This window comes from Notamacropus eugenii, chromosome 1 (assembly GCF_028372415.1).
Source record: "Notamacropus eugenii isolate mMacEug1 chromosome 1, mMacEug1.pri_v2, whole genome shotgun sequence".
Classification (NCBI taxonomy): Eukaryota; Metazoa; Chordata; class Mammalia; order Diprotodontia; family Macropodidae; genus Notamacropus; species Notamacropus eugenii.
Window position 1 is genome coordinate 193,488,691 of NC_092872.1, and position 15,472 is coordinate 193,504,162.

The 15,472-nt window shown below is 42.7% G+C and overlaps 1 protein-coding gene and 1 long non-coding RNA gene across 2 annotated transcripts in view; one reads left to right on the forward strand and one right to left on the reverse strand.

The window, feature by feature from the left end:
• Positions 1-12,835: 12,835 nt before the first annotated feature.
• On the reverse strand, positions 12,836-13,860 carry LOC140513569 (uncharacterized). Its single transcript, XR_011970238.1, has 2 exons — positions 13,790-13,860; positions 12,836-13,019 (listed from the first exon to the last, which is right to left on the reverse strand). It is a non-coding gene; the product is annotated as an uncharacterized lncRNA (long non-coding RNA).
• Positions 13,861-14,520: 660 nt separating this feature from the next.
• The window catches only part of FHIP2A (FHF complex subunit HOOK interacting protein 2A), a 45,179-nt gene continuing 44,227 nt past the window's right edge, over positions 14,521-15,472 (forward strand). Inside the window, exon 1 of the mRNA XM_072623318.1 lies at positions 14,521-14,878. Within this exon, the coding sequence (XP_072479419.1) occupies positions 14,834-14,878 (45 nt within the window). The 5' untranslated portion in view covers positions 14,521-14,833. The remainder of the gene's footprint in view (positions 14,879-15,472) is intronic.

The window sequence follows — 15,472 nt, forward strand, 5'->3', positions numbered from 1 at the left end:
TGGTTGAGCTGAGGCATGCTTGGGGTCCTGGTGTTGGTGATTATGGGCTCCATCCCTCTGGGGCTGAGAATCTCCTCCTACTTTTCTGAGGTGGGGCTGTCTGGGACAGCTCTGGTCACAGCGGTCCCCTTCAGCCACAGTAATAGGGACCCCTTTTTGCAGTTTTCCTAGTCTCATGGACTAAGGGACTGTTTACCCCTTTGGCTGATTCCCACTATTCTAGGATTTTTCCTGGGGAAATATTCTCTGGGTTTTTCAAGGTTAACAAGGGAAGGGAGATAGCATTTACAGATCACTCTGCCATCTTGGCTTCTGGAAGTTCAATAAGGTGATTTACAGACATTTAATCTGTAGGCTGATTGTCTCAGGGGTGGTTGTTGCTGTTACCTGGGGTTCTGTGCTTCTCTCTCACTCAGTTCCACTGGACTCCTGTCCTGGGCTGATGTGTTTCAGAATCTGCACTGCTTCAGACCACCAGGTGGTTCCTGCTTGACTTCACTATGGCAGGGGTCTGTGCTGGCATAGCCTGTGCACTCTGTGCTCCTCCAGCCCTGTGCAATAGATCCTTTCCATCAACCTTCCAAACTGTCCTGGGCTAGAAATCTGCCACACTCTGTCTTCTAGTGGATTCTGCCACTCTAAAATTTGTTCAGATTCTCTTTTTAGAGGTATCTGAAGGAGTTTGTCTTAGAGTTTAGGTGAATACTTGCTCTCCCTCCACCATCTTGGCTCCACCCCCCTATATATATGCAGTCCTATTAAACATATTGTTGCATTAGTCATGTTGCATAGAAGAATAAAAACGAATGGGAGAAACCATGAGAAAAACAAACCATAACAAAGGAGAAAATAGTCTGCTTCATTCTATGTTCTGACTCCACAGTTCTTTCTCTGGATGTGGATGGCATTTTGCATCAAGAGTCATTCGGAAATGTTTTAAGTCCATGCATTGCGGTGAAGAGCTAAGTCTATCAAAAATAGTCATTGCACACTATGGCTGTTACTGTGTATAATATTCTCCTGACTCTGCTCACTTCACTCAGCATCAGTTCATATAAGTCTTTCCAGGTTTTTCTGATGTTCGCCTGTTTGTCATTTCTTTATTCCATTACATTCATATACCACAACTTGTTAAGCCATTCCCCAATTGATAAGTATCCCTTCAATTTCCAATTCTTGGTCACCACAAAAAGAGATGCTATAAATATTTTTGTACATGTGGGTTCTTTTCCCATTTTTATGATCTCTTTGGGATACAGCCCTAGAAGTTGTATTGCTAGATCAAGGGGCATGCACATTTTTATAGCCCTTTGGGCATTGTTCCAAAATGCTTTCCAGAATGGTTGGGTCAGTTCACAACTCCACCAACAAGGCATTAGTGTTCCAGTTTTCCCCCACCTTCTCCACATTTATCATTTTCCTGTTTTGTCATTGTAATGCTAAGGAGAGTTAAAGATCTTCTTCATCCATTGATGGGCCTGCCCATTAAGGGAAGCTTGATTAGGGGAGGCCCACACTTTTTCTTAATTTCTAATGAGGCACTGGTTCTCAAGGGTTGTGATGCCCTCTGTCTCTGAAAAGTGTATAAATACGCTGAGGTGAGATTTTACTTTGGGGTTCACTCATTGGAAGTGTTTGTTTGGCCAGGTGAGACTCTGGGCAGTTGCTAAGGAGCCCCCTGACTTTGAAAACCCAGATGTTGGTGCTTCTCTCTCTGGTAACTATGTATGGTCAAACACTTGGATCTATCTGTTGATCTGTGATGTATGTATTGCTTACAGTCAGATGGCAGGAAGCCCTGTCTGTTGGCTGATCTTTGTTTCTCTGTTTGTGTTTTCTTTGAAGTTCAGGGTGTTGACTTTTCCCTTGAGACTAAGTGAATGATATATGTGCTTGATTAAAATGATTGTTGACCCCCTCAAAAGTTGCTTTTCTTTTAGAAAAGCAGATCTAAGAACTTGTATAGCAGGCCCTCCTGTGTATGCTGGGGTCCTTGTTGATACAGTCATGTTAGCCTATCTCATAGGTGAGAGATGGTACCTCAGAGTTGTTTTGATTTGCATTTCTCTAATCAATAGAGATTTAGAACATTTTTTTCATATGATTATAGACAGCTTTAATTTATTCTTCTGAAAATTGGCTGTTCATATCCTTTGACCATTTATCAATTGGGGAATTACTTGTTTTCTTATAAATTTGACTCAGTTCTCTATATATTTTAGAAATGAGGCCTTTATCAGAGATACAGATTGTAAAAATTCTTTCCCAGTTTTCTGCTTCCTTTCTAATCTTGGTTGCATTGGCTTTATTTGTGCAAAACCTTTTTAATTTAATATAATCAAAATTATCCATTTTGCATTTCATAATGTTTGCTATCTCTTGTTTGGTCATAAATTCTTTATTCCTTATTCTCCTAGTTATCTTCTAGTATCAGTCTTTGTATCTAAGTCATGTATGCATTTTGACTTTATTTTGGTCTTTTTGCTCTTTAAAGGTAGTTACAATATCTGTAGTCTCTGTGATACTGGCTTTCAAAGCAAGGACTATGTAAGCACAGCACATCATGCATCTGTTCCCTCTCTGCTCTCAAGGCCATTATCTACTTCAAGTTTTTGTCATCTTTTGCCTATCCTATTACAATAGTCTCCTAACTGATCTTCCTGTCTCCAGTCTCTCCCTTCTCCAATCCATCCAGGTGCCAAAACTATCTTCATAAGGCACAGACCTATCAGTAAATATTCATTAAGCATGAAGCACTGTGCTAATACTTGGTGATAAAAAGAAAGGCAAAAAATATATCACTTTCCTGTTCAAAGACTGTAGGATAAAATAGAAATAGCTCAGCCAGCTTTTAAAAAGCCCCCATAATTTGGTTGCCACCAATAATTCCAGATATGTTTCACCTTACCACTCCAATGCCCATAACCTCTATATTCTAGTTAACCTGGTTACTTGTTTCCCATAATTAGTCATTTCATATTCCATTCCTATACATTCATGCTAATTATGTAGATATTCCTTTAATATACCATCTTCTTATCTTTCTTTGGGGAGACCAGGACATTCAAAGAGGGGAAGGAGTTTGGGTACAGAATCATTTGGGTATTGTACTTATTTGGAAGGAAAAAGAGTTAACTAGAATTTCACAGATGAGAACAATGATCATCTCAACAAGATGGAGTAAACTCTGGAGGAGGAATGAGTGATTGTCTAGTGATAGTGGAAAAGAAAACTGTAAAACCAACCATGGAATATGTCATATTTTTTTCAAGTGACTCTATTTGTCAGTCAGTGTAAAAGGAATAGAAAGCCTTGGAAATGGTGTAAAGAGATGAAGTGTCTTCATGAGACAATTAGGTTTCAATAAACACTAGAAGATGAGAACCATGTGAGAGGAAGAAATCTAAAGAAATGGGCATTGTTTGTTTTTTAAACAACAGAGCAGAGTTTGAGATGGCAAGAGAGCATAGAAACTGAGAAGGGTGAAGGATGAAATGGATAAGGATAAGTGTGGGAAGAAGTAGCAGTGGAAAGGTTAGTGAGAGGAAGGTAAGCAGGTCCGAGAGAGATTATCCTACTACAAGTACAACAGAATAGTAGGAGGGGATAGATCATTTCCTCCTCCTACTCTGTGACCAGTACTCCTGCTCATTGCCCCATCCTGGGCTGCCTTTCCTCCTCATGCCCTGAGGGCCACAAGGCATAAGGTATATAAATATCTTATCTAGACACAAGAGGGGAGATGTAGTCTCCTTCTGCTCTGACTGACCTCTGTCAAGAAAATAACAGAGAGCATACAGAATATGTGTTTTAATGACAACAGCAACAATGATATGATTCCTATTTAATTCATAAATCCCTTTTCAGCTACCTAATATTCATATCCAATTCAAAGAATGAACATAAAACCCAAGGTTATTACTTTTATGTGCTTTGAAATGAAATTTTAGTGGGATTTTAAAAAAATTATGTGGTTCTGATCCTATTTATAGCCGTTCCTTTATATTCCTTTTCATTATGATACTGGGCACACTGTACCCTGAGGAGGGTGGCAGAAAACAGAGTAAATACATTTTCTCTCACCTTCCATTTCTGAGTACCTTTATCTTTCATCTACTTAGTCTCCCAGTCCTTGGCTTCCTTTATGCTCCAACATTTTCACACCTACCACTTAGCATTAAAATTTCTATTCTTTCAGTGTCCTTTTTTCAGCTGTCAGGAATGAATCAACAAAAAAATTTACTAATGTGTCAGACATTATGATAGGTGTCTGACATATGTAAGAGGGGACTAGTCAAGAAGTACTGGGCCCATACAGACCAATCCCCTTTTCAAACTACAAATACAAAAATAGGGGGCGAAGCCAAGATGGTGGAGTAGAAAGACGCATATACACATAGCTCCGAACTCATGGCAAATTGTGGACTAGTAGAGGCCACAGCACAGTGGAGCAAAGGAGATTTCTGTTCCAGAGGGACCTGCAAACCTCTCACAAAAGGTCCGTTGCGCTGCGGACGCGGAGCCCAGCCCAGCCCTGCCGCAGCTGCGGCACAGAGAGGAGCAGATCTGAGTGGGCTTCAGGGACGGGATCTCCAGTGGCTGCGCAGGTCCCTCCAATGACAGGTGACGGGGGTCAGTGAGAGGGTCTTCTTGGCAGGTCGAGAGGGGAGTGGGGTGCCCTCATAACTCAGGCCCCCTCGGGAGGCAGTAGCTGATGCAGCGGCAGACCAGGGCTCCCCAAGCAGGCAGGAGCCTGGATCCATTGTTGAAGGTCTCTGCATAAACCCCCTGAGGGAACTGAGCCCGAGAGACGGCCCTGCCCTGACCTGAGTACCTGAACTTAATCTCACACTGAATAGCAGCCCCGCCCCTGCGGAAGTCATGAGGCTGGGAAGCAGCATTTGAAACTCAGACCCCAAGCTCTGGCTGGGAGGATCAGGAGGCGAGGTGGGTGTGAGGAGAATATTCAGAGGTCAAGTCACTGGTTGGGAAAATGCCCATAAAAGGGAAAAGAAATAAGACTATAGAAGGTTACTTTCTTGGTGAACAGGCATCTCCTCCCTTCCCTTCTGATGAGGAAGAACAATGCTTACCATCAGGCAAAGACATAGAAGTCAAGGCCTCTGTATCCCAAACATCCAGACTAAATATTCTGTGGGCTCAGGCCATGGAAGAGCTCAAAAAGGATTTTGAAAATCAGCTTAGAGAGGTGGAGGAAAAGCTGGGAAGAGAAATGAGAGATATGCAGTCAAAGTATGAATAGCAGGTCAGCACCCTGCTAAAGGAGACCCAAAAAAATGCTGAAGAAAATAACACCTTGAAAAACAGGCTAACTCAATTGGCAAAAGAGGTTCAAAAAGCCAATGAGGAGAAGAATGCTTTCAAAAGCAGAATTAGCCAAATGGAAAAGGAGATTCAAAAGCTCACTGAAGAAAATAGTTCTTTCAAAATTAGAATGGCACAGAGGGAGGCTAATGACTTTATGAGAAACCAAGAAATCACAAAACAAAACCAAAAGAATGAAAAAATGGAAGATAATGTGAAATATCTCATTGGAAAAACAACAGACCTGGAAAATAGATCCAGGAGAGACAATTTAAAAATTATGGGACTACCTGAAAGCCATGACCAAAAAAAGAGCCTAGACATCATCTTTCATGAAATTATCAAGGAAAACTGCCCTGAGATTCTAGAACCAGAGGGCAAAATAAATATTCAAGGAATCCACAGAACACTGCCTGAAAGAGATCCAAAAAGAGAAACTCCTAGGAACATTGTGGCCAAATTCCAGAGTTCCCAGGTCAAGGAGAAAATATTGCAAGCAGCTAGAAAGAAACAATTCAAGTATTATGGAAATACAATCAGGATAACACAAGATCTAGCAGCTTCTACATTAAGGGATCGAAGAGCATGGAACAGGATATTCCAGAAGTTAAAGGAACTAGGACTAAAACCAAGAATCACCTACCCAGCAAAACTGAGTATAGTACTTCAGGGGAAAAAATGGTCTTTCAATGAAATTGAGGACTTTCAAGCATTCTTGATGAAAAGACCAGAGCTGAAAAGAAAATTTGACTTTCAAACACAAGAATGAAGAGAAGCATGAAAAGGTGAACAGCAAAGAGAAGTCATAAAGGACTTACTAAAGTTGAACTGTTTACATTCCTACATGGAAAGACAATATTTGTAACTCTTGAAACTTTTCAGTATCTGGGTACTGGGTGGGATTACACACGCACACATGCACACACACACACACACACACACACACACATAGAGACAGAGTGCACAGAATGAATTGAAGAGGATGGGATCATATCTTAAAAAAATGAAATCAAGCAGTGAGAGAGAAATATATTGGGAGGAGAAAGGGAGAAATGGAATGGGGCAAATTATCTCTCATAAAAGAGGCAAGCAAAAGACTTTTTAGTGGAGGGATAAAGAGGGGAGGTGAGAGAAAAACATGAAGTTTACTCTCATCATATCCCACTAAAGGAAGGAATAAAATGCACACTCATTTTGGTATGAAAACCTATCTTACAATACAGGAAAGTGGGGGATAAGGGGATAAGCAGGGTGGGGGGGATGATGGAAGGGAGGGCATGGGGAGGAGGGAGCAATTTGAGGTCAACACTCATGGGGAGGGACAGGATCAAAAGAGAATAGAAGTAATGGGGGACAGGATAGGATGGAGGGAAATATAGTCAGTCTTATACAACACAACTATTATGGAAGTCATTTGCAAAACTACACACATTTGGCCTATATTGAATTGCTTGCCTTCCAAAGGGAAGGGGTGGGGAGGGAGGGAGGTAAAGAAGTTGGAACTCAAAGTGTTAGGAACAACTGTCGATTAATGTTCTTGCCACTTGGAAATAAGAAATACAGGTAAAGGGGTATAGAAAGTTATCTGGCCCTACAGAACAAAAGAGAAGATGGAGACAAGGGCAGAGAGGGATGATAGAAGAGAGAGCAGATTGGTGATGGGGCAATTAGAATGCTCGGTGTTTGGGGGGGGAGGGGACAAAAGGGAAGAAAATTTGTAACCCAAAATTTTGTTAAAATGAATGTCAAATAAATAAATTTTAAAAAAAACAAAAAAAAATACAAAAATAAAGGAGTCCTTCTCAAAAAACTTATAGTCTATTAGGGGAAATAAGTATGTGTATTCACATACACTGAAAAACACATGCACAAAACATCTAAAAAATAGATACAAGATAAAGTGAAGGTTGAAGCACTAGCAGCTGTGGGAATCAGGAAAGGTCTCATGTAGGAGGAAGGCCTTGAGCTGAGAGTCTAAGCTAAGGAGGAAGCACAATGAAACCATGGGAAAGGTAAGTGAGTCTTCATTCTTTGAATAAGCATTTATTTAATACTAAGTAACTGTGGGATACTGTGTAAGTGCTGGGGAGACAAAGACTGAAACAAAAAAGTCCCTGCTCTCAAAAAGCTCACATTATACCAAGGTGATACACATACCCAGACAAATCAATACAAAAGATAAATACATAGTAATTTGGCAGGGAGAGCACTTCCAACCGGGGGAATCAGGAAAGGCCTAGTGGAAGTGACACCTGAGTTGAGCTTTGAAAGAAGTTAGAAATTCTAAGAAGTAGAATTGAATAAAGATATCCTGGCACAGGAGTAAGCCCTTGCAAAGGCATAGAGGTAAGAAATGGAATGTCATATAAATTAGCATGTTGGACAATTTAGCTAACACAGAATGTGTGAGGGGCAAGTGTGTGAAACCAGTATGGAAAGAGATATCAGACATAGACCATGAAAGACTTCAAAGGACAAGTAGAGGATTTTGTATTTTGTCCCCAAGACAGTTGAGAGCTACTGAAACTTCTTGAGCAGGATAGTAACAATGACAGAGCTGTGCTTTATGATTATCACTTTGATAGCTGTGAGAGTAGAAGCAGGGAAACTGGTTAGGAGGTAAATGAAATGTTCTGGATAAGAGGTAATAAGCGCCTGAAGTAGGGTAATGGTTGTGTGCATAGACAGAAAGGGATGGATATGAGAGATGTTATGTGTGCTTAGGGTGGGGTAGAATTAACAAGACCTAGAAACTAATTAGATGGGACCAAGTGAAAGTGAAGTGTTGTGGGTAACTATGAGTTTGCTAACCTGTGTAACTTAAAGGGCAGTAATACCCTTAGTGAATAAGAGAGGTGAGTTTGTATGTGGAGAGAAGTAGTTCTATTTTAGATATGTAGAGCCTGAGATGTCTAGGGAACATTTAGATAGATGTTTACTCAGAAGTTATCTGTATTGCAGTCCATAATTACGGAATATTATTAATGAAAATGAGAATATTGTAATTAAAATTTACCTACATTTTAGCAAAGTATTTGATGAAATAGCTCATGCTGTTCTTGTGGAAAAGGAAGAGAGATGTTGCCTAGATGATACTGGATTTCAAAGCGGGTGAGTAACTGAATTCAAAGGATAGTCACTAATGATTTAATGTCTCCTTGAGAAAGGAAGTTTTTTGTATAATGCTGTAGGGGATGTGTGCCAACCATGTCCTTTTTACCATTTCCCATCTATGATATAGATAAAGGCATAGAAGGATGCTTTACAAATTTGGAGATGACATGTAGTAGAGAGAAATAGTTAACAGAATGATTGATTGATTTAGGATCCAAAAATATCTTGACAGCCCAGAAAAACTGAAAAAATCGAATAAAATGAAACTCAAAGTCTTACACATCTTTTTTTTTTTTTAATTGACTTTACAAGGACAAGATGAGAGAAGGGTCCTAATTACATGGCAGGATGAATATCTGGGAGTTTAGGAAAATGTAACCTCAATATAAGACAACAGTGTGATGTAGCAGAAAAAAATTCAATATGATCTTTGGCCTCATGAAGAAAGGCATAGTTTCCAAAAACGCAGAGGTGGTAAGCCCACAATATTCTGCTCTGATCAGACTATCTTTGGAATATTGTGCTCAGTTCTAGGTATCTCAGTTTAGTAGAGAGAAGAATAAGCTTCAATAAGTCAATGAAGGAGGTTGAAGCAGCTTGAGTCATTTCATTGAAAGACTTCTGTATATTTCACTTGGGGAAGGCTCAAGGGGGATAATAGTTGTGTTAAAATATGTGAAGGATTGTCATGTACCAGAAGGATTAAATTTGTTCTATTTGGCCCCAAATAAAAGAACCACAGGAAAAAAAGAGTCAAAGTTGCCACAGACAAATTTAGGATTGGGGGGAATAACATCCTAACAATCAGAACTATCCCAAAATAGAATGGACTGCCCTGAGAGGTTTGCATTGCCTTTAGACAAAAGCTGGATAATACTAATCAGATACATTGTATCATTATAGTGCTATACATATTTTTGTTTATAGGACTACTTTTTATAGTATCAAAGCACTAGAAACAAAGTAGATGCTCATGGGTTAGGGTGTGACTAAACAAACTGTGGTACATGTAACTGAATATTACTGTGTCATTAGAAATAATGAATATGGTGTATACAGAAAGAGAAACTAATATGAAATGATACAGATTGAAAGGAATCAGAGCCAAGGGCTGCTGGGGATGGAAGCTCAATTCCATGTGGACAGTCTCGGGCGGGTAAAGGTGGGAACTTCTAAATCTTAGAGTTCTCATGAGGCCCCCCATAAAACACCAGGGAATCGAGGAGTGAGACTGAGCAATCTCGTGCATTTCCGCCTCTTCCCGTGAGAAACGTGATGGGAGGAGCATCCCCCTCAAGACTGTCCCGGATCTGGGCACACCTATTGTTATCTAACAGGCACGGTATTCAGATGCAAACTATGTGGCCGGAGAGCTTAATTAGGGTCAGGAAAGCCTGAAAGCTCTCTTAGCTCGGGAGGGGCCCTGACAGGACAGAAGGCTCCGTTTTTCCTCTCTTCACTCTCCCCTCCCCCTCTCTCCCCACTTACACTTCTACTTCCAATCTCTTACTGTAAGATCTTGCCTCCTTGGGAGATTTCTCTCTCCCTCCTAAGGAAGAATTCCCCCTGCACTTGTAACCGAGACCCTGAATAAAGCCTAACCCTTGTTCGACTCCGGAAAGTCTCTTCTCTCATACGTTTATCCGGTTTGGCCAACTGAAGACCTGGGACAGGTAACGTAAGACTCGGGTAGCCCTCAGGCCTCTAGGCCTGGCAAAGGGCTACAACAATGTAAATGGAAAGAACAACCACCAAACAAAAGAAAGTGAGTGTAGCAGAAAGAAAAACAAACATGGCCCTCAAAAAGAGAAGTTTGGCTATGAAAGGGAGAGAGATAGAATATGATAGCCTGAGGAGATGGGAGAGTTAAGTGAAGTTTTAAGGATGGGAAAGAGATGTATTTGTAGGTGGTTGGGAAGTACAGTTAGTGACATTGAAGACTAGAAAAAAGGGAAAGGAGTGGAAGCATTTGGGGAAGTGGAAGTAGAAGGGAATTGAATCAAGGGCACAAGTAGAGGTGATTGGCTTTGGTGACAAGGGGTGACAAAGGTCACCTCTTCATTACACACAGTGGCAAAGACAGAAAGAATGGAAAATGATGTCAGTGGGGATGTAGAAGAGACAATTCACAACAAAAAGTCTCTGCTTTCTTAGTAAAGTATATGGTGAGATACTTCATTGAGTGGGAGGGGGAAGGTGAACTGCAAAAGGATTCAGGAAAAAGGAAAAGATTTTGAACAGCCACTGTGATAGAATCCATAAAGAAAAATTATATAATTGCTAAGTGAAGGCCTAGTTGGAATTCATTAATATAAATTTGCAGTGGACCCAATCTACATGGCCCACTAATTGTATGACCACCTTCAGTGCCATTCAGTAATAGGAAAAGAAAAGGTGGATGGAGGGAAGTTGAAGCTTGGCAAGCAATAGAAAAAGGGGACAGGAGATTTTAGAGGTGGTAGTAGTGTATTGCTGAGGTGGTCAGCTCAGGTCAAGAACTGAATAAGAGGAAAATGAAACCAGAACTCAGGTATGGGAGAGAATTTCAGTGTAGACTGGCCGGATGACAAAGAATAGATTTAGGAAGAATCGACCACAGAGACTTGAAAGGCTAGGAGATGATGATCAGAGAATTGTTAATGGAAATGAAACATGAATGATGATGATATCAAGGGTATGACCCTTGTGTAGCTGAGATGGTGTGAAAGTGTGGGTCATGTGAATTTAGGAGACTGATGTCCAAGTAGGGACATTTTATATATATATATATATATACACAAACACATACACACACACACACATGTTTAATTTCATGTGTATAAAGGCAGGAGTTGGGATAGAAATTCAGGTTGTGAACCTGGTACTAAACTCCTTGTAAAAGGAGGGAGAATTACCAGGTAACTGCCATAATGGTCTGGATAGGGAGATAAATAAGGGAGCCTAAAAGAAAGAAAAGTCACTCAATAATGGGACAAATGAAAAGAGAGCTAACTCACAGTAAGCATTTAAAGCAAAGACTCATTAGTAAATAATGGAACTTCAGTCTTTTGGGCAGACTTAAAGGTCAGGCAGTAAGCATTTATTAAACACCTACTGCCTGCCAAGCATTGTGCCAAGCACCAGAGATATAAAGAAAGGAAAGGCAAGAGCCTTTCTCCGCTCTGGAAGAACCCACAATTTAATGGAGGAGGCAACATGCTAATAATTATGTACAAATAAGCTATATACAGAATAAAAGGGAGATAAACAACAGAGGGAAGGCACTAAAATTAAGAGGGATTAGGAAAGGTTTCCTGTAGAAGGTGCATTTTTACCTTGGACTTGAGAAAGAGGCCAGGTGATAAAGAGGAATGAGAACATTCTAAGGATGGGGTACAGCCAGAGGAAATAGAGTACAGTTAGAAGGGGATGTGTTGGGTAATGAGATTTTCCTGTAAAAAAGGTCCAGACTGACAAATTGGAAAAGAAAGTAAAGTTTGTCTTCTGTTCCCTTAGTCTCCCCTAGCCCTTTAAAGGGTCTTCACCTTTAAAAGGAGGGTGAGGTCCCTCATGTTTTTTCCCTCTGTTCTCTGTCAAAAACATATTTAGAAAAAGAACTGGAAAACTCATGGCTGATACGGTTTAATGAATATTTTCTCCAATTAAAATATGGAGGGGTTTTTTTTGAGACTAAAGTCAAAGAAGTCAAAATTCAAGTTGTAGAATTTTGAACACTAACCTACAAATATCTTGAGGGTTTAGGAAATCTCCCCACTGTTCCTCAAATCATATTAGCAAGATACACATAAAATTAGTATTGATGTATCATTGTCTCTAGGATGAGAAAGAGAATATTTTTCCACCTCCTAAATTACAATTTTAGCCCAATTTTTCTGTCCTCATACCTAGAAATTAGATGGAGAAAGAGTCATTGTAAAGCAAAGAAATATTTTATTGTGTATGGTTGGTATACACAGGGCGACAAATCAGGACAGACACCATCTAATGCAAACAACTCTAAATGAGGTCTGTTTTTAAATAGACCTCTCCATACAATTAGTGGTTGCAAGTCACCTTGTAAATATAAAATGCCATATAAATGCATAACAATTAGAGCAGGAAATTAATTACAGTTAGTACTTCTAACTATCCAAATCAAGTAGTATGATGTTAAAAAAAAAAAAAGAGGGGGTGGGGGCCTTGGTTGAGCCTGACACAATTATCCAGATGAAAGGTTGTATTTCAACACAACGGTACTGTCAACAGTAGCAATAACACCAAAGGCAGCCTGACTTCACTCTGGGAACCTAGGATACAAAAAGCTAATGACAAACATGCCTGCAAATGGGCACTATTAGGAATAGAGGGATCAAAAGTGGAGGAAGGAGAAAATATGGTCTATTTACCTTTTCCATTCCCCAAAATCTTGACTTTAGACCCTCGTTTCATTTCTGATCTTTTCTTCCATTTCACCTTCATTTTCTTTCCAATCACAATGAGTTTCAAATTTTCACCCAGCACTCGCTCGTCATGACCTTGTCTACAGAGCACAAAGTCTTGGGCAAGTCACTTAATCTCTCTATAGGCTTCAGCTTTCTCATCTGTAAAATGAAAGGGTTGAAAAGATGATTGCTAAATCTTATCATTTTAGAATCCTATGATTCTCATCCCATCATGAACTCCATGTGTTTTAAAATGTTTTATTTTTAAAATATCAATAAATAATAAAATAAAAACAAACTTCCACAGAACTCTGTGAAGTGCACATTTCTTTTTACGAGCTCAACAGATACATTCCCTTGGATCTGACTTTTATATCTCTTTTAAGGATTCTCCAAATAGCAAGTCTGATACTTCCCTTAAAGATAAGCATGTTTGATTTAGTCAGGAATTGGTCTACTCTCTCTCCCCCCCTCCCCTTTGGCTTCTTCCCTAGACTTTCACGCCACATTTAAACTTCTCACACCCTGACCGGGAAACAAAGCACCCATTTTCTGCATTCCATTCTATTTAACTGATTACATGGCCTATACTCGAAACCCTGTTATATTGTATTAACACCGCTCAGATGTTTGTCAACAAAGCCGACCTCCTTCAATTCCCCTTATTCTCAGTGTGCAGTCTTTTTCCAAGGCATGCTTTAAATCATCATCATAAAGTTCTTTCAAAGGCTGGAGTTCTTCCGCCCCTTCTATTATTATACTTGATCTTATTATATACATATTGATACAGTTTCCTCCATTAATGAGAAAAGCTTTTGGGGAGCAAAATCCTGTTTTTATTTATTTATGTATTTTTGGTCTTTCCTTGTATTCACAGACTTAGCGCTGAGTCTGGTGCTTACTAAATGTTTGTTGTCCACCATTCTGACCTGAACACGTGGCCCTTCACCTAGTTCCAGATGCCCAGCTTCTCACTAGCCTGGTTTAAAAAAAAGAAAAGTAAAAATAAACGAATACAAACGCGACCTTCCCCGTACTCGGCTCACGTTGCCTACGCACACGTTCATCAGCTGTCTCCAAACCTCCTCCCCTTCCATTGGAATACCAGGGATCGCACTGGAGCCTTCCTTGGTATTCTCCGGCCTTAACACCGTGCTTGGCACGTCAAGCGCTTAGCAGTTGTCCAGGAGCATTTATGAAGTGCTCACTATATGCCAGGATCTGTGCCAAGCGCTGGGTACAAGATGACAGAAGGCAGTCTCTGCCCTCAGGGGGTCTATATTATAATGGCCGAGGATGGTAACGTGGTCTTTCACCGTCCCAGGCAGATCCCAGTCTTCTCACCAGGCCAATTATTTTTTAAGTAAAAATAAAGGAAAAAATAACGAATTCACTAGATCTACGTGCACCTCCGATCAAGCTGAGTCCTGGCAAACCCAAAGGGTCGGTTCTTTCTTTCCCAGGTTGGCTCGGAGCATCTTGGGTCAGCCCCATCCCTCCTCCCCCTCGCCCGCCCTCCCGGAGCTTCCTCTCTCCCCCCTCCCCCCGGGGTTCCTCTCTCCCCTCCCCCCTCCCCTCCTTCTCTTCCCTCCCGGTGCCGGAGGGGCGGGGCAGGGAATCGTCGGCCGCGCCCCCTGGCGGCTGGGAGGGCGGAGCGGCGGCGGCGGCGGCGGCGGGCGGAAGGAGCGCGGTGTCCGCACAGTGCCACGGTGTCGGCGGAGCCGTAGCTTCAGGCGGTCCCCGGCGGCCCTCCCCAGCCCCCCCCACCCCTGCCCGCCGCTCCCCGGCCACCCCGCTGGGCCCCCGCCGCCGGTGCCCTCTCCCTCCCTCTCTCGCTCGCTCCGTTCGTCCCGCCCCGCGCCCCACCGGCCTTCACTCTGGAGCGGCCCCGGCAGCCGCAGCAGGGGCGGCGGCGGCGGATCGAAGAGCTCTCCAGGTCGTCCCGGGAGAAGCTGCTGCAGTCCCGGGACAGGATGTTCTCCAAGTTCACGTCCATCCTGCAGCACGCCGTGGAGGCGGTAAGGCCGCGGGGTCGCGGGCGGCACGGCAGGCCGGGGATCCCCGCAGGGCCTACCTGGCGGGCCCGGGACTCTGGGGAATGGCCCGGGGACCCCGCGAGGGTCGCGTACTCAGCCAGGGTGGCCCCCCGGAGTGGGAGAGCAGACCCTGGAGGGGCCGGGGTCCATCCCGGCCTCCCTGGGGCTGGGGCCGCGGGCTCGGGTCACGGCGGGGGAGGGGAGGAGGAAAGAGAAGTGGGTGACCGGGGCTGGTGGCCCCGAGCCCAGCGCTGCGGGTCTGGGGCCTCTGCGTCCGCACGGCGGGAGGTGGGGCGCAGCCAAGGGCCCCCCATTCTATGGCTCCCCCATCTAAGCGGAGGCGGGCCCCCTGACACCAGGGCCCTGGCCGGGTACCCCCACCCCTCGGCTTCCTGAACCGTTAGCCCTCCCCTGGAAAAAGCCTTCCGGGCCGAGCCCAAACAAAGCCAAGAACCGGACCCGCAGGGCTTGTTTGGGTTTGGACGGAGGAGGCATTTCCTCGCTGCGCTCCCCGACCCTTCTGGGCCCAGCTGAGCCTGTTTCCTTTCATAAACCCTGCTGGCTCTTCGCTTTTTC